We start from the raw sequence: 25,064 nt of genomic DNA, 5'->3' as shown, positions 1-25,064 counted from the left end.
CCACCAGAAATTCAATTTTTGACATTTATTTACCGATTCCATCCACTGATTTGGTAAAGAAATCTATATTATATTTCGCAAAGAAACTGTACAACCATCTCCCGTTACAACTTAAATCTGCAACATCTTTCCCAAAGTTCCGTAAAATGACAAAAGCCTATCTATCTAAAAGACCATACTATTCAATAGAAGAATTTCTTAATGAATAACTAAGAAAATTGGGTTTCATACGCAGTAGCATAAACATTTCAGTTCCTTATGTATTTTATTTTATTTGTTATAAGTATGTTCAATTTGCAATTTATATAAATTTTGCAATAAATTGTTTTTGTCTTGGATTTTATATCTTATATTATACTGTACATATATTGACGATTTATCTAATTTTAGTAAATTGTAGTTGTTATTTGTTATTGATATTATGTTTTCTTTTGACTGTATGTAAGCTTTATCCATAAAATTGTAAAAATTTTCAGTGACAATAAAGCATCCTTCTATTCTATTCTATTCTTATGTCCTGGTTATTTTTTTATCTCGCTACCACGCCAGTTTCGTTGGCATACGCTAAATATTGGTATTTTTGACCTAATAAAGTTTCTTCTCGTTCCTTTGCCCTATCTTTGTTTATTCTAAAGGGATTGAGATTTTTGTTAATGTTTGTGAGTGGTACTGACATTTATGGATTTCTGTGTAAGCTTGTTTAACATCTATAAATACTGACTTAAATATAACTTCATCCTCTCTGAAAACTTGCAGTCACCTGCTTCATTAGCTTCATATTTCCTTACCTTTATATACCAATCAGGTGTAGTGTAGTATTGCAATTTTATCGTCATTGTTCAGAATTGAAATCCTAAGTTTATGTTGTTAATCACATAAATCATTTGCACCTGCTTTATAAATTTCAATTATTTCTACATGTAATAAACCTCAAAATATCTGCAGCTGTTTTGATTTACTATATTTTATAGCACTATAAATAAAGAACCAAAGGGGAATTTAAGAAAAAAGTAATTTTTCGAAACATATCCAGCTGTTAGAGTATTTGAAATTGCTGTAGGTATTACTGCCAAGAACGCATTTACTCGTACTATATTTTTTATTAATTTACATGGTAATCCCACAGTATATCTGTGAAAAATCATTGATCTCAGGTAAAAATCTTATACAGCTTTGTGAAGATTCTATTTATATATTCTTACAGATTAATAATAGAAAAGGTTATAATATTATGAAGGATAGCTGATGACAAATTCTTGTTTTTTAAACAGTCATAAAAAGTGAAAAATGATTTTTTGTCTATAAAACGTTTCTTATACATTTTAGAAAAAAATGGTTCAATTAAAAGTTGTAAATCACAAAAAGTTCTTTAATTTTGAGTCTCCAAATTAAATACATAAACAAAGGACCGAGACAATTGTAAAAAACTCTTATTTTAATCATTTGTTTTTTGAATAATGGTATGTAATATAACTACTTGAAATTATTGAGTTATTAAAGTGTGCTAAATCCAGAGATATGTCAAGAATAGATCTTGCTAGGGATATGCTAAACAATGCATCGGGGTGTAACGTCGAAATTAAGTACGGTGGTCTAGCTATCTTTGTCTGTCGTGCGAGTGTGAGCGTATCTACCAAGAGGTGGGAGTAATGGAACGACAGTTACGCAGAGGCGGCAGCCACAGTGTTACCAGATCTTCTGTTTTCATACTTCTTCTCCTGTTCTCCTGTTTTCAATCTCAAATCTTCTGTTATATTTTCCACTAGAATAAGGTATGTTGGTATTACATTTGAGAGATTATCAGATTATAGCGTTATCAGACAAGTTTAAACATTTGTGAAACCTGTTTTGATGCCGCTTGAAAACGGAACTGCGCATGCGAATCAGTCAGAAACTAGTCATGGACTGTCTTGCTTCAGTTCTATTCGCTCTGAGCGTTAACAAAGTGTCAAAGCAAAATCAACCGACCTGCTCATGGTGGCGGTTTTTTGAAATTTTATCAGGACGCTTTGTGTATGTTTAAATGAGACATTTAAAAAAAATGCCGTGTCCCGCTAGTGATATTATGTATTAATATAAACAGAAAATAAAAACGCACTTAATCTGATATAAATTCTTCTATTTCCAATATTGATTATCAGTTTGATTTTGTATACATAACCTCACTATCGCAGTTTATGTCAATAAATCTTTATTAACGAAAAAGAAAATATTTTTGTTGCACTATAAATTACAGTATAAATTAATAGGTAACTAATGATGCGAATTCCAACAATTGTATTCGGTTATTATCACTACAAAATAAAATATTCAAATTTAACAAAATAATCCTATAAGACTCAATGTTAAAACGTCCTGACAAAATCTGACAGCGTGTCACGTGACTGTAAGTAGAGGGGAGACGCACGGAGCCAATTAATTACTGCTTAATTAATTAAATAATTACCTACTTAATTAATGGCCTTGAAAAATAGCCGTAAGATAGTTAGTTTGTTCAATTTAACTACATTTTATTGTTTTATTTGAAATTATTAAAAATCTCCTGTTTTCTACTGTTTTTTTATATCCTACTCTATTGTTACGAGAAATTTTCATCTGGCAACACTGGGAGCCATCATATGCTAAGCGCCGGTAGAGAGAGATAGATAGACCACCGACCCGAACTGCTCCGCGTTACGCTATATTTCGGAGTTGGCCAAATCTATGTGTATAAGATCTTTGGTTAAATCTCAGCTAGATTGACCAAATATTTTGTAAGTTATTAAATTTGCTTATCCCGGACAGCGATTATTTAAATAACTGTACTTGCCCAAACCAAAAACGCATTATACAAAGCCATGATCGAATTTATTATCCCAATACACTTAGTGAGATTGGTGAAAGCAACCCACTCAACAGTCGAGTGTTAAGGTAGGCAGGAGTGTAGAATGGAATATCAAGAACTTTCCAGATACAAACAGGCCTCGGCAGGAAGATAGCCTATCGTGCCTTATATTCAACATTGCCCTAGAGTCCTAGAGAAAGCTATTAGAGAATCTGGAATAACAACAAGAGTGACCATTATTAATAGGAGTGTACAAATACTAGCATATGCAGATGACATTGATATAATAAGCAAGAAGAAAGGAGGAGCTGGTTCAATCGTTCACGGCATTGGAAGCAGCAGCAAAAATAATGCGGCTACAAGTTACTATTACTTAATAAAACTAGTAAGTATATGAAGGTCTACAAAAGTATGGAAGTAAATGGAAGATGGAATACAAGAAAAGTATGGAAGAAAATAGAACCCATAATAATAAATTATTTTACAGTCCTAAAAAATATGAGAAAGGAACCACAAATGAAGCTGCACAAGGTTAAATATCGGAATGGGAATATAATAACTGAAGAAGACCACATTATAGAAAGATGGAAAGAATATTTTATGGAACTTTTAAGCAAAGACAAGACAACAGCAGACAGCAAAACAGCAAAGTTAAACAATACAACCACAGAAGAACAAGATGTAATTGGGGACAATAAAATACAAATGAATGAAGTGGAAGATGCCTTAACCCAACTAAAAATAGGCAAAGCTGCAGGTATAGATGGATTAGATGCCGAGATGTTGAAATATCTGGGAGAATTGGGCAAAAAGGAACTTTATGAACTGTTAAACCTAACATGGAAAACTAAAAAAATACCGAGTGACTGGAACACGGCTAAAATATTGCCTATACACAAAAAAGGAGATTCGAGAGAATGTGGAAATTACAGAGGCATATCGTTGCTCTGTTCAGCATTAATTAAGTCTACGAAACAATTAATTAAGTCTACGAAATTATCCTAGAACGGTAGCTCCGGGATTTAGTCGGGCCTAGATTAGCAGATATTCAAAGTGGGTTTAGGCCAGCACATAGCGTCCAGGATCATATATTCACTCTACAGCAGATCATCGAAAAAGCCATACTAAAAGATAAAACGGTATATTTGGGATTCCTAGATATGAAAAAAGCTTTTGACATGGTGAGGGGAATATGGCAAAGCTTGACAAATAAGGAAGTGGATATGGAACTGATAACCACAATCCAGAGTTTGTATTGCAATACCATAAATCAGGTAAGAACAGGCAATCTTATTTCCAGCAAATTTACGAATAACGACGGAGTCAGGCAAGGAGGGGTATTGAGCCCCCTACTGTTTATCTGTGTAATAGACGAAGTAATTAAAAAGTGGTGGCCAAAAATAAAAAAATATACCATAGGATACAGAAACCTACAACAAATAAAAATTGAAGCCTGTGTATTTGCAGATGATATTGTTATTGTGGCAAGAACTGAAAGAGCTCTGGAGGAGAACATAAGAATCTGGGAGGCAGAATTAAAAAATTACAATCTAATAATTAATATGGAATAAACAAAAGTAATGGCAATATCCAAGAAAGATGCCAACCTAAATATTGAAATCCAAGGCAAAAAATAGAACAGTTAGATACATTTAAATACCTTGGAATAATTTTAAGTAAGAAGGGGACACAAGAAGACGAAATTGGAAATAGGATAAAAGCAGTCACAAGAACATATTCGCTGTATCAAAACTTCTTAAATAAAAAAATATGAAAAAAAAATTTTTAAGAAACGCTTTTCTTTAGTTATGAGTGACTAAAATTAAAAATATTATAAAAAAATCAATTAAAAAGCAAATAAAAAAAATTTTTAAAAATTTAACACATCCGTCAAAGAAAAGCGTGGCGCGTGTTCATCGTATAAACGGTTTTCGCCCCACGCTTTTCTTTAACGAATGTGTTAGATTTTTTCAATTTTTTTTTTATTTTTTGCTTCAGTTGATTTTTTTATAATAGATTTTTTAATTTTAGTCACTCGTAACTAAAGAAAAGCGTTTCTTAAAAAATTTTTTTCATATTTTTTTATTTTTTACTTTCTAGTCTTACACTTTTCAAACATTAAAATATATCGTCATTTTTATTAAAATATGTATAAAACATATATGATGTACAAACATGAAAAGTAGTCGGAATCGGCAAAAAATTTGAAACTTTATTGTTTATTAATGAAGCATAACGTAAACAATTAACGTAAAAAGTGAAATTATGTATTGTTCATATCATTAGCTATACAATCCGTAAAAGTTCCAAGTTTTTACATTGTAAATTTAAGCAAGTTTAATTGAAGCGTTTTCCATTAAAATTGTTTTTTTTTTATTTAAACAATTAATAAACATGAAACTTTTTTTATTGACTATTCGTGTATTGTTCCCGCGAATGCATATGTCGTCAAATTTTCATTCATTTGCATTGAAGAAAAGGCAGTCAAATTAACGTCTAAAGATTTGACGCAAACTATTGAACTAAATAAAAGCGTTTAATAAAAAAGAAATAACACGGAAAACCAAAATGATAATATTTAAAGCAATTTACGTACCTATCACTACATATGGAGCAGATAATTGGATATGTAACGACAAACAAGAAAAGAGATTGCATGCCGCGGAAATGAGGTATTTAAGAAAAGTCGTGGGAGCTAGGAGAACCGATAAAAGAGGTAGCGAAGATATTAGAAGAGAATTAAAAGTAAAATCATTAAAGGAAAAAATTCATGAAAAGAAATTAAAATGGACTGGTCACTTATTTAGAATGAACGACGACAGACAGATTAAAATGACATGAGAAGCGAGGCCGATAGGGAAAAACAGGAGAGGCCGACCAAGAAAAACGTGGAATACCAGTGTGATGGAAATATTGCAGAATCGTGGCAGGAAGCCAAAGAATCAGCTAGGGACCGAAAAAAGTGGCGTAAGTTCGCAGAGAATAACGAGTAAAGAAGACACCTCGACACCTTACGGTATAAGAGGATCATCGATGTTATGTAGATGGCCAAAAAAGATAGGAAAATGGACTTCGCCCACTAGAAGAAACCGAGGTATCCCAGACCAAAACGGACCTGAAGAGAAGATTTCAAAGATGCAATAATCGCCAGATATTTTAAAACTAAAGATTGTTTTAACAGAAAACGCTGGATGTATTAATTATTAGAATATACAAGGATATAAGGAAATATTATTTTTGTAACTGATGGTGCACTAGAGAATGAAGACGAAGGAAGTAAATATGTATTAACAGTGCAATAAAAATTAAGCAACTACATAGAAGGATATGTAATAACAAATTAAGATTAAGTAGTACAAAAATCAGTAATAAAAGACTTGAATCTTGAGGTTTGAAGTACCAAGAAGAATAGTTACCGACCAAGGCTCAGAGTTGATGGTAAGAGTTTTTAAAAACATGCTTATGGTTGCAACTAGCTCAATTAAACTCAACAGCATACCACCTAACACCATTGCTCTTTTGCATCGATTGAATTGATGCTTCATACAAAGAAAAAAGTCGTACTCACCTTATAAGTTTGGTCAACCGATGCCGTTACAGGAGGAATGAGTCCCAGTAAAACTTCCATCGAGTGCCTCTGTTTTCTTCTATCTTTTCTTCTTTTGATCGATCCGGTGCGACTTTCTGGCTCTTTGCTGATGGACTCGCAGTACCGTACGAAATCCAGATCGATGTGGTAGCCATAGGGACAGCAACCACATGAATACCAAGAGTAACCTGAAAAAGAAGTTATACTAAATGGGAGATCCAATTTAGTGAGATACAAATAAGAAAGATTATTATTATTACTATTGTTACATGCCTGGCCCAATTCTTACCTAATGGAACATCAGTGTGAAAATCAGTAACTTCCGCGTTACTGAGTTAAGAAAGGAGCTCGAGGACCGCGAATTGGACTCTTCTGGAAAAAAGGCTGATCTAGTCGAACGTCTGAAGAACGCTTTGCAAGAAGAGGGTCATGATCTAGAAACCTATGTGTTTGAGGACAAGCATGCTGCTTTGATTTCGTCAATTTCGAAAGATATCACATCGTTGGAAAACAAAGTTATTAGAAATAGAAGATAATAAAATGTACAAATAAAAGTACTATTTATTTAAACTATTTATTTTAACCGAACCGTATTATAACAATAATATACAAAGAAAGAAATTAAGATGTTTCTTCTACAAAATATTCTTACAGACTAAATACCAAACCGAACTAAAACACATTTCTCGCATTCACATCCCTTGTAACATGATACTTTTATGCAATTTTACGTAAGAGGGTATCTGCCTAATGGTTCCAAGAAGTGGGCCTCCCATGAAGAAGGACTGCACGTGTTTCTAACACTTAACAAAAATATATTATAGTTGAGTATTAAGTAAATTCCAACAAAAGTCTCTGGTGAAATCTCCAAAGTTTCGACGGATATCACATCATTAGAAAATAAAATTTCTGGTGAGATTTTGAAAGTTTCAGGTAATATTACATCCCTGTGCTGACGATATCACGTCACGGGAAATACTTCCACGAAGACAGCATTGAGTGAAATTTTGTAGCTGAAGCTGTGTAGTTTCAAAAAATGTACTTGTGCAATTGAGAAAAGGCAGTTTTAAACGTTTTTAAAATCGAACTTTCATGTTAGAGGTTTTGAAAATTAGGCTCTAAGAATGGAAATTCCATAGTGACCGGTCAATGGAAGTGATAAATTTTATTGATCTCTTGAACATCGTAAAAAATGGCAAATATCGCGCAATGCAAAAACTACATACGAAAGCTGCACCTTAAAAACGCAATTTGATTTTTGTCGATAGGACACTTTGATCAAAAGATATCGAATTTTTACCGTCGAATTAATACAAATCATATTTAAAAAATTGATTCCGCGCGCGTAACTGACATTCAAAATCGCCGGTCACTTCAAGCATCGTTTCTGAGAGAACGGTTCGTTCTACACTCTACATAAAACGTGCTAATAAACATTTTTGTTCAAAATTATCTTAGCTAATTTGTTATTTTTTAGGAAAGGAAGCATTAAGGAAATTAAAAATCACTAGAAGAGGACAGAATATCGAACGAACTCCTAAAGTACGAAGAAGAAGATCTGAATAAACAACTATGAAAACTAATCAAAGAAATAATAGAACAAAACAGAATACTACGGATAATTACACAATAATTAACAAGGTTTTAGGACGAGAAGGTCATGCACCGATGTTATATTTATAATAAGGAAGTTAAAGAGAAATCATTAGAATACAACAAATCGGCATATTTATGTTTCGTGGACCTTCAGAAGGCATTTGACAAGATCAAACTAAAGGACGTTATTCATTTGTTGTACTCAAGAGAGGTAGGAATATTCTAGGAATAATTAAACGATCGAAAATATCTACCAAAACAACACAATAAAATTAAAAGTATGAATAGAAGATGAACTAACCGACCCAATTGAAGCCGGCAATGGGATAAGACAGGGGAATTCCCTAAGTCCTTTATTGTTCAACCTGATCATGGATGGAATAATAAAAAAGTAAGAACTAAAAAAGGATACCAAATGGGAGAAAAACAACTTAAAATAATTTGCTATGCAGACGATGCATTACTAATTCCTTTAAAGTGAAGGTGATTTACAACGTATGCTGCACCAATTTAATATAACCGCCAGAAAATGTAACATGTTAATTTCCCCAAATATAACAAAATGCATGGTTATAACAATCCGATAACATATAAATTAGAGCTGGAGGGTCAAATAATAGAGCAAGTGATTGAGTTTAAATATCTAAGTATCACACTATCTAGCTAGGGAAAGTTCGCAACAGAAGTGGAAGATCAAGTGAATAGAGCACACAGAGTCGCAGGTTGCCCGGATGAAACATAGGTTTGTTCGTAGTACGATCCAAACGATCAGCAACCGTTGCCATTGCCAACCATCGGATGCATGCGCAGTTAACAGTTTAGCGTTCGTAGACTACGAACGCGCATGCGTCTGATGGTTGGCAACGGCTGCTGATCGTTCTACGAACAAACTTAATATGAACAACTAAAAATATCGGAAAAGAAATGAAAGGCAGAATTTAGTCTGTCTGTCAATCAGACCAATGACATACGGGACAGAAACACGACCTGACAAATAGAGGGCAAATAGATTGCTAGAAACAGCAGAGATGAAAATCCTTCGAAAAATCGATGATAAGACACTATGGGACTGAGCTAGAAGTACAGATATACGACGGAGATGCAAGGTGGATAACATTAATAACTGGGTAAGAAACAGAAGAGTAGAATAGAATTACCACATAAGCCGAATGACAACAAATAAAGTAGTAAGGATGGCAAGAGACGGTACCCCAATAGGAAGTTGGTCAGCGGGAAGACCACGAAAACAATGAAACGACAACTTATTGGAAGCACATTGAAAAAACGGACAGGGTCATGTCTATATAAAAAGAAGAAGAAGACTTTTGTTGTTTGAAACATTTTTTCTACGGCATACAGATTATAGGCAAATCTATGTTTTCCGTTTCCACCCCCCTACGAGGGGGTTTAAGAGGAAAGCCCGGGGTAAAACTGGCAAACCTTTTTGCAACTTCTTTGTGGTCACAAAATTGACAACAAAATTCAGCTTGTTCGTATTATTTTTAGAGGTTCAGTGGTATTTTCTTCTTTGACGACTAGACTATTAGTAAATTAGAATAAATTAAGTGATAGCTATAAATAAAAAAAGTCCTGGCAAGGGCATTACCGATCAATAGATTGGAGTATACCTGGACTATAACCAGTAACGGCAAACCAAGTATGGGGGCGATAATAGTAACGTATGTAAGTAACCCATATGAGTTCCAAGAACCAATCGAACGATTTGCTTAACCAAAAATTATTATATTTATGAGCTTTCTAATCCAGTTCAACGCGATGTGTCCAATAATAGTATGGTCGTCCCACTCTTTTTCATCGCAATTAAACTGCTACGTGAATTGTCTCTATTTGACATGACAATAGAACAGGCAAAATCTTAGATATTAATTGGAATTATTGTGTTAGTAAAATAGAAATCCTTCTTAACTCGACACTTTTTACATGGGCGATAGACAGGGTGTTTGTGACTAAGTGAAAAGATTATGACAATTTACTTTATAAACGTATGTCTACAAAATGCTTTGTTTCCGAGATACGTGTTCACATTTTTCTTATAAACCGACGATTTATTTATTGCTCCAAAACCGGTCGAGATATGCAAATTAAATTTGATAGGTTTTAAGATGTAGTACTATGCATAAGGGTAATATGACCCGTATACGCGCCAATGGAGCATATAAAATTTTCAATTGTATGTCAAAAAATGCGCAATAACTACTTCAAACTTACCAAATTTCATTTGCATATCTCTACCGATTTTAGAGCAATAAATGAGCAAACTGTCATTATTTTTCATGCAGAATTACCCCTTAAAGTTTGTCGCACTTATTTAGAAACACCCTGTATTGATGAAGAACATGGCTAGTTGTTAGAATACCTAACTTTTTTATTATCCAACATAAGCGAATGAATCAAAAAACAGAATGTTAACAACACCTGAGGCTATAGTTGGGTTTTAATTTGAATATTTTATAAATGCTAGAATATTCCACAGAGTGTGGTGAACTTTGAGAAAAAACACAGTTTGATTGTAGAACGTCGATAATCCGGACGTCAAAAATCCGGACCGTCAATAATCTGGATTTGTATCTAGCAAAAATATCTGATTCTTTTAAAATAAATTAAGAACTTAGCTGCGAAAAACGAACGTCTACCGCAGTTCAAAAATATTTTACACATTTTTTAAAAGCCCAAATAGTGTCTGATGTTTTTACTGTACACATGCTGCTATTATAAATTAATTACAATACAGTGTTTAAACATAAAAAAAATGTTTTGATTAATTTCACCTTTAGACACTTTACTGTACAAGAGAAAACATAAAATTTTAAAACGTTTGTGGTACTTTTAATGTGTATATTGGCCTTTTTTTCAGGTAATTTCGATAATCCGGATAATTTGATAATCCGGATGGGGTCCGGTTCCAATTAATCCGGATTATTGACGTTCTACTGTACACCCGGTATACAATGACCATTTACCTATGTAACAACAATACCTATAATTACAGCGATATTGTTAAAGAATAAGGCTCTAAACATATTAAAAAACGCTGGACGGAAAGGCCGCCCGAGAACTTTATCGTACCGATCTATTATCGTTATCGTACTGGATACTGGCATTCTATAAAAATAGCAAAGTTACTCGTTATTTTGATATTTTAGAAACACCTTGTATACTTGAAAATATTTTATGGTTCTACGCATCATTAATTCCTGCATTTGAGAAAATGTTCGATGCCATATTTCGGGGACACACTATAGATGTATAGATTATTGCATAAATCAATAGAATATTATAGTCATACTTTCATTTCAAATTAGTTCATTTTTCTGAGAAATTAATAGTTTACAATATTTGCATTCATTCTATTTCTATTACGCCAGTCAATGCGCGAGATTAAGAACAAGGTATTACCACCTCTATATACTGTGGTATTACCTCCGAATTCTATCCTACTGCATGGATTTTAATGAAATTTTGAGAGTAGCCCAATCTCTTGATTCAAAGTCTATCCTATATACTATGACGCTTTTATCATGGGGGCGGTTCCCACCACTTCTCGGGGGTGGAACATTTTTATTTTCGAATTACATGGAGAAAAAGGAAGGATTTTTAAGAAAATTTAAAAATGCATTCTATAATTTGATCACATTTTTTACAAAAACCATTCATTTTAAACCCGTTCAACTTTTTGAAAGTAGAAATAACACTATATTAAAAGGTATTGCAGAAGAAAAACAATGCATTTAAATTCTGGTGGATGAGGGGTTAAATGTATGTACTTTTCATTTTTCCTTAAAGTACATTAGTCATATATCTTTTTGTACCATATCTCGCTTAGTTTGAATGTAAGCGGCATTTAATGGTGCTCGTTTTAAAGGCTTTTTCAAACACTACAAAAGGCGTTGGTAGCATTATACACCTAAAACCTACCGTTTCTCTGTTATTTCAAGTTGAATACACCAATTTGAGCATGCACCAAAAAAACAAACTCTTTTCACCTAACATATCTCTTTTTGTATTATAAATAGAACATTTACGAAGGAACGAATCTCTTTGTTATTTATAACCTAAAAAATGTTTTATATAGTGTTTTTAGTTCGATGCATAGTTTTTAAGGTATTCACAAAAAACCGTCCGAAAAGGTGTCATTTTTCAATGAAAATGGCCAATTTTCAATTACGCATAACTCAAAAACTATTGAGTTCTCAAAAAAAAGTATAGACCAGTTTTTGCTTAGAAATAGGTTCTCTAGCCACTTCCGTGCTTATTATTACCAACAAATTTTCCACCCCCTTGAAGGGGTGGGAACCGCCCCAAGATAAAAGCGCCATAGTATATAGGGTAGATTTTGTTTCTTGAGCTATTCCCTACTTATTGTGAAAATATCAAGTACATCGATGTAGTATGATGGAATTCGGAGCCAAATACCCTCATTGACTGCCCTATAATAATGCTCTGCTATGATCGCGTGAGAGAGGACACACAAGATTATAGCAAAATTTTTATTCACTGTAACTTTTCGAGTTTTTGAGCTACAGTAAACGAGTTTTATGTCATTGGAAAAGTAATTTTGCATTCTTTCAAAATATGTTAAAATATACAAGGCGTAGGTATCTAAAAAAATTAAGATTTTTTTTTATTTCCGGTTCAACTGGACGCCACATTAAGTAAAATTTATTGTGATAATAAACAATAAAGTACCATATATGTCTGCAAAATTTTAAATTTGTTTCTATTACAAAGGAAGTTACGGGCAATCGAATATTTTTTATAGAAAATTCATAACTCCCTCCTATGGGGAGTTAAGAAATCTGACTAATGTCATTCAATTTACCGATAGGATTTCAAAAATATATCAAAAAATAAACAAATTCCTTGGAGCCATTTTTGAGAATGTCTAGTTCAAAGTTATGTCAAATTTTGACCCCTTAAATATAGGCAACAAATAACTTTTTCTGAAAAACGATAATATTCTTCTTATAGCCCCATCTTTAGGCTATATAACGCCTTTTTCAAATTAAACTTATCTTAAACAAGTTTTTAGATAGGTAGGGAAATGTGTCGGGTGGGCGGTCGGCCATGTTGGCCGCCATTTTGAATTTGGAAACGCCAAATTCCGCATTTCTATTTACCTACCGATGAGCTAACTTTGAGTTCAATTTCATTCGTTTCGGTTAAAATTTGCAAAAATGGGCCCTAAATAACCCCCCTATGTCGGCCCCCCTTTGAGAGGTTTTTTTAAAACCTAGTTTCTCGACCAAATTCTCTTAAACTTACTCATACCGAATTTCATAGAAATCGGTCCGGTAGTTTTTGCTGGGCGGTGGCGACATACGTACGTACGTACATACTTCCGACATGTTTTTTTATTTGCTTTTTAGACTCAGGGGGACTCAAAACGTCCAAAAAAAGGGAAATCTGAAAAAAAATTTTTTGCACGATCCTATAACTGTATCTATTACACTATACATACTACGTATATACATAGTACGATAAAGTAAAAAACACTTAAATCGGACAACAGGTTTAGGAAATTCGAGATATTATTTTTAAGATGGTGCGTTAATTTCTTGGAGTAGTGTATTATCTATTCTGTTTGAAAACATGTACTTACTATAATACATACTAATTTACTGACAATAGATCTTGCTATGAAATTTTGGTTAGGATATGAATTAGTAAAGATATTAGATATTGCATGTTTCTTGTTGACTTTACGCATATCACCATATTATTATCCTACTACATATCAATAAAATCTCAATTCGTTCTTTTTCAGGATGCATTGTGACTTTAAATAAACCAACATAATAATTTATTGAAACATCAAAGTTGTTATTGTAACATTCATAGCCTTCTAACTTCTAAATGTATTATTTTAACTTCGGGCGAAGATAATGTAAATGTAGCAATAACTTCAATATTATGGCATTTAGGTATAGGGAATACTACATGAAAAATAATCAGTATTTCTTAACCCTTTCGGTCCCCTCGGGATACGTATGTCCCACTAAAGTATAAAAATATTTACTCGCTCAAATACGTCCCGATTTAAACTTAATTTTGCTCTAGTGGTAATATTAGTGCAAAAGCAAAAAAATAAAACTAAATTGACAACACAGGGTGACTTCCGGAGTCAGTTACAGATTTATTTTCACAAGTTCTCGACGTTTTAATGCGTTTATATTCGCTTTTTACCATTTTCATCGAGATTTTTGACCAGTACGTGAATATTTTTCAGCATTTTATCAGTGATACACCATATTCTAAATATTCCTTGAATGAGAAAAGTGTGACCCTTGTCCTTATCCCAAAATTTTTATTAAGATTAATTTAGCAAAAATTCACTTTGAAAATAAAATGTTTATTATATCTATTCTTAACAAAAAGGTCGGTCACACTTAGATAACCTTAACTTAGATTAGTAATTAGATAGTTTAGATAAGATATATACTATGTTTATGTATGTATTATTTACTTTGTTTCTGGCCGCATGGTCTAATCCTAAAGCCAATAAAAAAAATATGGTATAGTATTTTAATACAAATATTCCTGATTTTCTAGAAATAACCCTAGTGGAACCATAATGTCCCAGTGGTATTTTTAAGCGGGACATATTTAACCCATCGGGTTTTTTGCAGTACATATGTCGAAACGAGGATTTTCTGAAAAGGAACTTCAATTTTTAGCCGATAAGCTTTCAGATATTGAAAGTGAACTGGACCGTTTTGAGACTGATGACGACAGCGACAAAAACTGTGAAACAGGGACAACAACACTTAAACCTTTTTTTCATAGGCTACCACTAAGATATATATGTCCCAGTTAACAATACCAATGGGGCACATATGTCCCATTTGTCAATGTCAAATCTAAGAAAAAAATCTTATGAGAACCTGTTTATAATTACATACAAAAAAGCTCAGAAATTACGATTTCAACTACGTTTATTTAAGTAAAAGAAGTGGGGCTGAAAGGGTTAAGAACTTTAAAAGGCAAAACATATACCGGGTGATCCATTTGAAATTATAAAGTCAATTAGATTTTATGACAACAATGTAAATATCACCTTATAGGCTGATTTATCTTAGGACGTGGGCGTGTACGACACGAGCCGTGAAACAATAGACAGCGCACGTCCCCGTTGTCGCTCCGTCCCGTTGTACTATAAACTAGTCAATACTTTTCATATCACACGATTCTTCAACGTGCCCCGTCAGAGATGTGCCGTCCACGACCCGTCCTTAGCTATGCATTATGTGTTATGCGGGTACGCTATATGCACCCAAATACTTCCTTTGAAGTGCCCTCCATACTTGCAAGCTGTTTCCGAGATAATTGGGGCGTTGCATACTTAAAACTCACTCGCTAGATTAAGAATAAATAGAAAAATAAAAGCATTATTTTAAAAGTATAAACAAAGGCCTTTATTTTTGTTTTTTTTTAAGGTTAGTAGGTTCTTTTGAACACATTCTACAGTGATTTTATGTCTCGATATTTTTACTTAATAGTGAGTTTTTGACAACTTCAACCTACATAAAAAAGTCAAAGAACTAGCCGGAATAGGAAATAGAAGAACCTCAAATATATTGCTTGACAAAAATGGAAATATTATAATATCGAGGAACTATTTCATGACCAGAGAGAAGCTAGTACATACGTAGATAGCCAAACGGGAGATGTAGGCCCAGAGATAACCAAATCAGAGGTTAGTCAGGCAATAAACTCTATGAAAACCAATAAATCTGCTGGTCCAGATGAATTGCCTAGCGAGCTGATAAAGTTGGTCAACGAGAAAAACCTGGACATAATAGTAGAACTGTTCAACGCTATCTATACTACAGGAATCATCCCTAGAGAAATGTTGACATCAGCCTTTGTGTGTTTGCCAAAGAAGGTGAATGCAAAATAATGCAGTGACTACCGAACCATAAGCTTAATGTCACATACCTTGAAAATTCTATTGAAAATTATCCACGCCAGAATACACTCTAAACTGGAGCTGGATATTAGTGACACTCAATATGGGTTCCGCAATGGCATGGGTACCAGAGAGGCATTATTCTCCTTCAACGTGCTGACACAGAGATGTTTGGATGTTAACCATCCTCTTTTAAAATAAAGCGTTTGATAAAGTAAAACATGATCGACTCATGGAAATCCTAAAAAATAAAAACCTAGATGAAAGAGATGTAAGACTAATAACACACCTCTATTACAATCAGCGAGCAATAGTAAGAATTGAAAAAGAAACATCTGAATAAATGGAAATAAAGAGAGGAGTCAGGCAAGGCTGCATACTATCACCTCTATTATTTAACGCTCATTCTGAAGAGGTAATGCGAGAAACTCTGGAAGATGAAACAGTCGGCATAAGAGTAAATGGAGTCTTAGTTAACAACATCAGATATGCAGATGATACAGTAATAATAGCCGATAGCTTACAAGACCTGCAAAGACTCATGAGTAAAATAGTAAGGTGTAGTAGGGAGTACGGACTCTCTCTCAATATCAAAAAGACGAAGTTTATGAAAATTAGTAAAAACAACCATAATACTAACGAAATCTTGATAGTAGAGGGCCAGCAGATCGAAAGAGTAAAAAAGTACACTTACCTAGGAACACTTATAACAGAAAATAATGACTACACTGCAGAAATCAAAGTCAGAATCGAAAAAGCACGTTCTAATTTTATAAAAATGAAAAAGGTCCTATGTAGCAAAGATTTAACATTAGCTCTTAAAGTACGCCTAACAAAATGTTACGTCTACAATGTTCTATACTATGGAGTGGAATCATGGACGTTAAATGTAGAGACAATGAGACGACTTAACGCCTTTGAAATGTGGACCTATAGAAGAATTATGAGGGTTTCCTGGGTAGATAGAGTTACAAACAATGAAGTACTGAGAAGAATAGGTGAAGAGAAGGAAGTTGAACTTACAATTAAAGAAAAGAAGCTACAGTATCTCGGACATAATGTGATGCGGGGCGAGAAGTATGGCATCCTACGACTCATAATGCAAGGAGAGATAGACGGCAGAAGAAGCATCGGAAAAAGACGAATTTCATGGCTGAAGAACCTGAGAGAATGGTTTGGATGCAGCTCAAAACAACTATTTAGAGCTACTGCCTCAAAAATTAAAATAGCTATGATGATTGCCAACTCCCTGAAGAAGTGAGTTTTTCAAAACTATTATTTAGCTCATTCAATTTTTAAAATTTCGCAAAAAATACATTATTAACCTGGTTACGGGTGGCGGCACTATTTTTCCTTTAGTTTTAAGTACCTGCTAAAGAACAAAAAAAAGAGTCCTCAAAATTTCAAAATCAATGTTTTTGGCATCACTACTATAAAATTATAACAATTCAGCAACCAAGGACATACTTAGCGAGGGATAAGGTAGTGTTAAGCTGGGATCCAACAGAACTCGGCGTGGCACACCTTGAGAAATAGAAAATATGTAATAGAAAAGGATAAAAACTAAAGACGGAAATCAATGCAATGTGAAATATAGTTATTTCACTCAGAATTTGTGATTTACGATCCTTGGGCTAGGACCGAAATCTTTATTTATGAATAATTTATGCATTTGAGTTTGGAGCTGGATTTCTTTCTCGTATACGTCTTTTTAGGATGCCCATATATGTTCTATAGGATTTGCATCAGGGCTCATTGGTGGCCAGTCTAGAGCCTCAACCCCAACATCCTCAAGATATTATTTGACTGTTCCTGCGGTATGTGCACGGGCATTATCATGCATTAGCATAAAGTTATCATACCAATGAAGCCGGCATAAGGAAAAACATGCTCTTCAAGGATGTTCCGTATGTACCAGTCAGCATTATGACCAGTCAGACTCTCCCAACTAATGCCACCCCAGAGCATTATGGAACCGCCACTAAAACTAACATTTTGTACAGATTACATTCTGCAAAGCGTTCTCCAGACCTTTTGTATACTCGATCACGTCCATTTGGCTTCCATAATTGTATCCTCGTTTCATCTGTGAAAAGACTCTTCTCCATTGATGTTCGTTCCAATTAACGTGGTTTGAGTTTTATGCCGTGGTAGAAGAAGTGGAACTCTAGCAGGCCGTTTTGTATTCAAACTAACCTCTTTAAAGTCTTCGAGTCACTGTTTTGACACTTACATTAACTTGTCTTGTGATCAGTAATTCATTTTTGAGAAAAGGAGCTGTAAGTGTACGATTTCGCAAAGATTTAAGTCTTAAATATTGGTCATCTCTTGGCGTTGTACATCTTTTTCGTCCTTGACCAGGTCGGCGTTTGTATTCCACGGTCTCATTGTATCGCTTTGCTATACGAGAAACAGTCGACTGATGGATATTCGCTATCCACGCAATATCTTCTTGTCTGTAACCCTCATTTTTAAAGTAACAATTCTAGCGCACACCGCACACTAGGCTTAAATGTGGCATATCAGCAAGAAAACTGCAGAATCGAAAAATAAAACTCTTCTACTGACATTTCAACAAAACAAGAATTGTCAAGTCGCCAAAGCATACTTTCCATACTATGCAATGTTTGTTAATTTGTTACATTATTGTATATTCGGTTATAAAGACTATCTTTAACCATGTTGTTATGTCTAATAAATTAAAATACATCAAATAAATAAATAAATAAATAAATAAAATAAATAGATAAATAAATAAATAAATAAATAAAATACTTAACATTTTAAAGATAATAAATAAACAAATAATAACGATTGAAGATCAATTTTTTTAAATTACATCCAAGAAGGCTTTATGCATGGAAAGCACCCGGTGATACCCCAAGGAAAATCATAAGAAACCAAATTGATTTTATCAACATAAACAAAAGGTTTAGAAATTCTGTCACCTCAACAAAAACATATCCAGGCGCCGATGTCTTCTCAGATCATAGTCTATTAGTTGCAAATTAATATCAACATACGACTCAAAATAATTCATAAGAAAATGAGACCCAAAATAGATATAAAACTACTGAAAGAAAATAACATCCAGGAAAAAGTAAAAACAGAGATTAATAAGAATTTTGCGAAAATAGTTGAAGACACTCCTAGTGGCATAGAAGAACAATGGAACGAAATGAAGACATATATTAACACACTCTCGCATGAATATCTTAAATCAAAAAGAGAAAAGAAGCAAGAATGGATGACAGATAAAATATTGCAGATGATGGAAGAGCGAAGGAAATTAAAAGGTAGAAATGACAATGAATCCAAAAAGTTGCATAAGAGTATACTAAGGGAAATAAAAGGGGCAAAAGAAGCATGGCTGATGGAGAAATGTAAGGAAATTGAAACACTACAACGCAAACATGACGATTTCCATATGCAAAAAAGATTAAAGTACAGAACATCAGAAAACAACAACGCAATACAGACATAGTCGTAGACGTCGAAGGTCAGATTTTGACTACAATTGAAGATAAATTAAGAAGATGGAAAGAATATATGCAAGAATTATTTGAAGATGCTGCACGAAGTCCGTATGAAATAGACAATCCCCACGGCCCAGAAATAACAAACGAAGAAGTAACTATGGCCATTAAGCGGATTAAAGATGGGAAATCACCAGGACCTGATGAGGTCCATGGTGAAATTTTAAAGCTATTAGAGGCACACCAAATTACAGCTCTTACGAAGTTATTCAACAACATATACGAGACTGGTTACTTACCAAAAGACTGGCTACTATCAGTATTTACTCCACTTCCCAAAAAAGCCAACGCTAGAAAATGTGAAGAACATAGATTAATTAGTTTGATGAGCCATGTACTTAAAGTACTCCTTACTATCATTCACTCGCGCATATACACCAAATTAGAAGAACAACTGAGTGAAGTTCAATTTGGATTCAGAGCAAGACTCGGAACGAGGGAAGCACTTTTCAGCTTGCATGTTCTAATACAGAGAGCCAGGGATGTCAACTGCGATGTATATGCATGTTTCATAGATTTCGAAAAGGCATTTGATAAAGTCCCACATGGAAAACTAATCGATATCCTAAAAACATCAGGACTCGATGGTAAGGATATAAGACTCGTCTCAAACTTATATCTCCAACAAAAAGCAACAGTTCGATTCGAAAATGAACTGTCCGAAATCTTCACAGTCGAAAAAGGAGTTAGACAGGGTTGCATACTGTCACCAGCATTGTGTAACATATACTCTGAAAACATCTTTAGAGAGGCCTTGGACGAATTAGAAGATGGTATTGCAGGAAATGGACAACTTATAAATAATATTAGATATGCAGACGATACAGTATTGCTAGCAGATAGTGCGCAGGGGCTCCAAAGGATCATGGATAATGTTGTAGAAGCATGTAACAGATACGGTCTAAAACTAAATTGTAAGAAGACAAAAATAATGATCATTAGTAAAAACATCAACATAAAAGTCCAAATTACCATAAACAATACACCCCTAGAGAGAGTACAGAAAATATGCTATCTGGGCTGCAACATTAAGGATACTTGGGATCATAGCTACGAAATAAAAACTCGTATTGAAAAAGCCAGAAGCTCTTGTAACAGTCTTAGGAAGATTATGTGCAACTTATCTTTAAGTATCAATATACGCATAAGAATTCTTAGATGTTACGTCTTTAGTGTCCTCCTCTACGGAGTTGAAAGCTGGAGTCTGACAGAAGATGCCATAAAACGGTTAGAGGCGTTTGAAATGTGGTGCTACCGACGTATGTTGAGGGTCTCATGTATATACCACACAACTAACATAACTATTCTCCAGAGGCTAAGAAAAGACAAAGAAATAATTAACACCGTAAAGAACAGAAAATTGGCTTACTTCGGCCACATTATGCGTAATGAAAAATACCGACTGCTACAGTTGAATCTACAAGGCAAGATTGAGGGCAGGAGATGCCCTGGACGTAGACATATATCCTGGCTGGCCAATCTTAGGAAGTGGACTGGTCTAACGTCAACTGATCTATTTCGAGCTGCCGTAAATAGAATAAGATGGGTCAATGTGGTCGCCAACATCTCCAGAAGATAGGCACTTTTAGAAGCAGAAGATAAAATATGCAATATTTTTGTCCGTGAGTATATTATTTACTATTTTTCTTTAAAGACGTAAACTGGTGAAAAGTGCCACGCAACACTCCATCGGAACCCAGCTTTACGTTGAAAATGGAGAAAAAGAAAAAGTGGATCAAAGAGTTGATAAGACACAATCCTCACCTTTCCTAAAGTTGACCGATCGATAGAATGTAAATTACGTTTTACCAAACGAATTATCTATTCTGTTTGAAAATATGTACTCACCATTTTCGTTAGTTTCCTTGATCGTCGGACTGGAGTTTAGATATGACATAGTCGTAAGCTGCATTCAAAAGGATTTCCTGGCACTGAAACAAATACAAAAAGTCAATACTACATATAACTAAACGCATGTATCGTGCTATCTAGATAAATTTGCGTGATGTAGGAAAGATAAGGAGATAATATTATTTTTGATGTATTGTACAGTTCATGCCCGAAAAAACTGTTATCAAAAAAATAGGTAGTGGATTTCACTATCATTGTATTGAAATAAAAAGTAAGTAAACAGATATTGATTGTGTAAAAAGCTTTGCAGATATAATGATATACAAGGAAAAATTATTGGCAAAACTCTGAGACTGTAGCTTCCTCCGTAGCTGTTAGTTGTAGCTCTGGAATTCAGGATCTTCCGATATTTTTGCCACAATTCACAATTAAAAAAATTGCTCCAGTAATTTTTTTAAATTATAGTATGTACTCCTAAAAAAATTACTCCTGTAAAAATTATATTGGCAAAACTACGAGACTGTAGCTTCCTCCGTAGCTGTTAGTTGTAGCTCTGGAACGCAGGGCCTTCTGATATTTTTGCCACAATTCACAATTAAAAAAATTACTCCTGCAATTTTTTAAAATTATAGTACTCCTAAAAAAATTACTCCTGTAAAAATTATTGGCAAAACTACGAGACTGTAGCTTCCTCCGTAGCTGTTAGTTGTAGCTCTGGAATGCAGGGTCTTCTGATATTTTTGCCACAATTCACACAATTAAAAAAATTACTCCTGTAAAATTTATTGGCAAAACTCAGAGACTTTAGCTTCTTCCATAGCTGTGTTAGTTGTAGCTCTGGAATGCAGGGTCTTCTGATATTTTTGCCCCAATTCACACAATTGGGCACAGTGCTCCTGTAATGATCCTTTCTCAAGTTAATTTGCTCCTGTTCTAAGGTGGCTGAACCGTACGCATCTAAACATTCCGTATATGTATTTGGAACCTAGGAGTTTTCTATTGGTTCGTTGCAGCACGCGGTAATATTTTGACCAATAGGTGGCGAGGTTCCAAACGCATATACGGAATGTTATTCGGTCCCAAATTCATATACGGAATGTTAAATATTCGTACACCGAAAAAGATAAGTTTTTATTAGAGTCTGTTAAAAGGGGATTGATTTTAAAATATTTGTTACTGTATTATTAAATAAAAATAAAACAATTATAGTATTTAGAATGTTATTTGGTACGGAATTCATATACGGTATGTTAAATATTCGTAGAACAAAAAGACGATTTTTATTAAAGCCAGTTAAAATGAGACTGGTTTTTAATAGTATATTATGCAACGAGCATTTAATGATGGTCATTATGAAGCGAGTTTCGTATAGAGTACGAGTACCATATTGATAATTAAATGCAAGTTGTATACACGATTTTTTTAGTTCATTATGATACAGGTAGTGACATCAAATGTGTGAACATCATTTTTAACGAAAGAATCGCGATATGACATTCGCGATAAAGGTGGCACACGCGCAGTAACTAATGGCGAGTCAAACACATACGCTTTAACAGTTCTCAATATGCAAACAAACTGTCAAAGTGACAAACTACTTAATTTGTTTGCATTACGAAATTAATAAATTTGAATATATTTTTTTTGTGAATGATCATAGAAAAAATCGCGTATACAACTTGCATTTAATTATCATTATGACGCTCGTACACTATACGAAACTCGCCGCTAGGCGGCTCGTTTCGTACCCCTTATACTCGCTTCATAACGACCATTCATTAAATGCTCGTTACATAATATACTATTTAAAACCAGTCTCATTTTAACTGGCTTTAATAAAAATCGTATTTTTGTTCTACGAATATTTAACATACCGTATATGAATTTCTCACCAAATAACATTCCAAATACTATAATTGTTTTATTTTTATTTAATAATACAGTAACAAGTATTTTAAAATCAATCACCTTTTAACAGACTCCAATAAAAACTTATCTTTTTCAGTGTACGAATATTTAACATTCTGTATATGAATTTGGGACCGAATAACATTCCGTATATGCGTTTGGAACCTCGCCGCCTATTGGTTAAAATATTACCGCGTGCTGCAACGAACCAATAGAAAACTCCTAGGTTCCAAATACATATACGGAATGTTTAGATGCGAACCGTACTGATGACGACCACGTAGTCAAAAAGTGAGATAAGCTGTCAAAGGCACGCTCGAAATCGATAAAACATTATTTTTTTCTATTTTATTCAAATTATTGGGAGAAAAATGTTTTTTATTTTCTTGGGTATCATATTTAAAAAAATGTTTATAGGCTTTCAAGAACTGTACTTTCTATTGGCTAATTTAATATTTATTACTCAAACGTCACTATCTCTGCGAGGAGTAAGTATGCACTTTAGACTTCGTTAAATATCAAAGGGTAAATCTGTCAGATGTGTATCTTACTTAATTTTAAATATATCACACGAAAGGAAATAAAGAACAACTGTCATTCATTAGTGTTATAAATAGCTGCTAGGTTAGCGACTTAAATACCGAGCAAAAAATACTGAAGAATAAATATATGTAATTTTCAGAGTACAAGACAAAGATACTGATATTATTTTTTATTTCCTATAAATGTGAGGGCATTTTAGTTCCCTGTGTAAGTTGGATCAAAGTTCTTAAAATAATTAGACTTCAATAATAATAATTGATTTTCCTCCCTCTTAAAGGGCGGGAATATAAAAAAATAAAAAATTTTGAAAATGGTTAAAAACATCGTTTTTTTATTTTTCTTGCTTATAATTGAATTGAATTTTCTATAAGACAGCAATAAATATAAAAACTGTGGGAAACAGTCATTTCTTATTCAATGTTTTAGACTTTCAATGTTTTCAAAAAAAATTATTAAAACTCTTATTAAAACAATCAATTGAAAAATACTGAAAGGTTTTTGTACACACTTATGACAAGTAAATGAATAGGATCAGCAACATAAACATCCCTGGTCTCAGTGGTCTATAGTCTATGAAATATTGTGGCTTAATCCCATATAAACATAATGCTAAAATACACACATCGGAAAAGTCTAGGGATATTTTTAGAATGGGACGTAACTTCTTCTTTAGTTGTTTTGGATAAATACTAATCGATTTGTAGTCATTAATAGTAGTTAATATACAGGAAAATTTTTGAAATGTCAAAAGTGCAACTAAATGTATATTTATTATAAATAAAACTAGCCCAATCATTTGCAACAGTTTTGATATTCCTAACAATACTAATCTTGCAGCGCATTTGCCTCTGGAGATAGGTGGACTTCTCAATGGTCTTTGACTGTGGAGATTGGCTTCATGGAGACGATATCTTACAGTATCACGGCTTATGGTTACTTGGTGTGCCTGCTGTAAGTCGCTAATAAATTCAGGTGCTGTAATTGTTGGTGGTCTTCTAGTGGTGAACACTAAAAATCGGTATTAAGCTGCTCACGCCAGGATGGCGTTCGACTGGACTTCCAGTGGCACAAAAACGGCACCACAATCGGCTTGTAACAGTTTGATACTCCCATGTGCTCAGCTATATTAGTTTCCCGCTTGTCACCTTGAAGGAGGCCTACAGTCCTATTCATCTCATCCGAAGTTAAATGACGTTGCTCCATGATTCCATGGACTATGCACTAAACAAGAACTTTATACCATGAACAAAATCGAAACTACCAGAATATTTACTGCAGTAGGTATACAAA

The 25,064-nt window shown here is 33.8% G+C and overlaps 1 protein-coding gene across 4 annotated transcripts in view; it reads right to left on the bottom strand.

Annotated features, from left to right (window-relative positions):
- Window positions 1-25,064, bottom strand: part of LOC114325140 (KN motif and ankyrin repeat domain-containing protein 2) — a 117,237-nt gene that overhangs the window by 67,367 nt on the left and 24,806 nt on the right. For all 4 annotated transcript variants that reach the window (XM_028273087.2, XM_028273088.2, XM_028273089.2 and 1 more), the window contains exons 2-3: window positions 21,321-21,403; window positions 6,393-6,601 (exon numbers count right to left, since the gene is read on the bottom strand). In XM_028273087.2, coding sequence (XP_028128888.1) covers window positions 6,393-6,601; window positions 21,321-21,384 — 273 coding nt within the window. In that variant the 5' untranslated portion in view covers window positions 21,385-21,403. The remainder of the gene's footprint in view (window positions 1-6,392; window positions 6,602-21,320; window positions 21,404-25,064) is intronic.

The sequence above is a fragment of the Diabrotica virgifera genome, chromosome 10 (assembly GCF_917563875.1).
Source record: "Diabrotica virgifera virgifera chromosome 10, PGI_DIABVI_V3a".
NCBI lineage: Eukaryota > Metazoa > Arthropoda > Insecta > Coleoptera > Chrysomelidae > Diabrotica > Diabrotica virgifera.
This window is presented reverse-complemented; position numbering and strand designations above follow the sequence as displayed.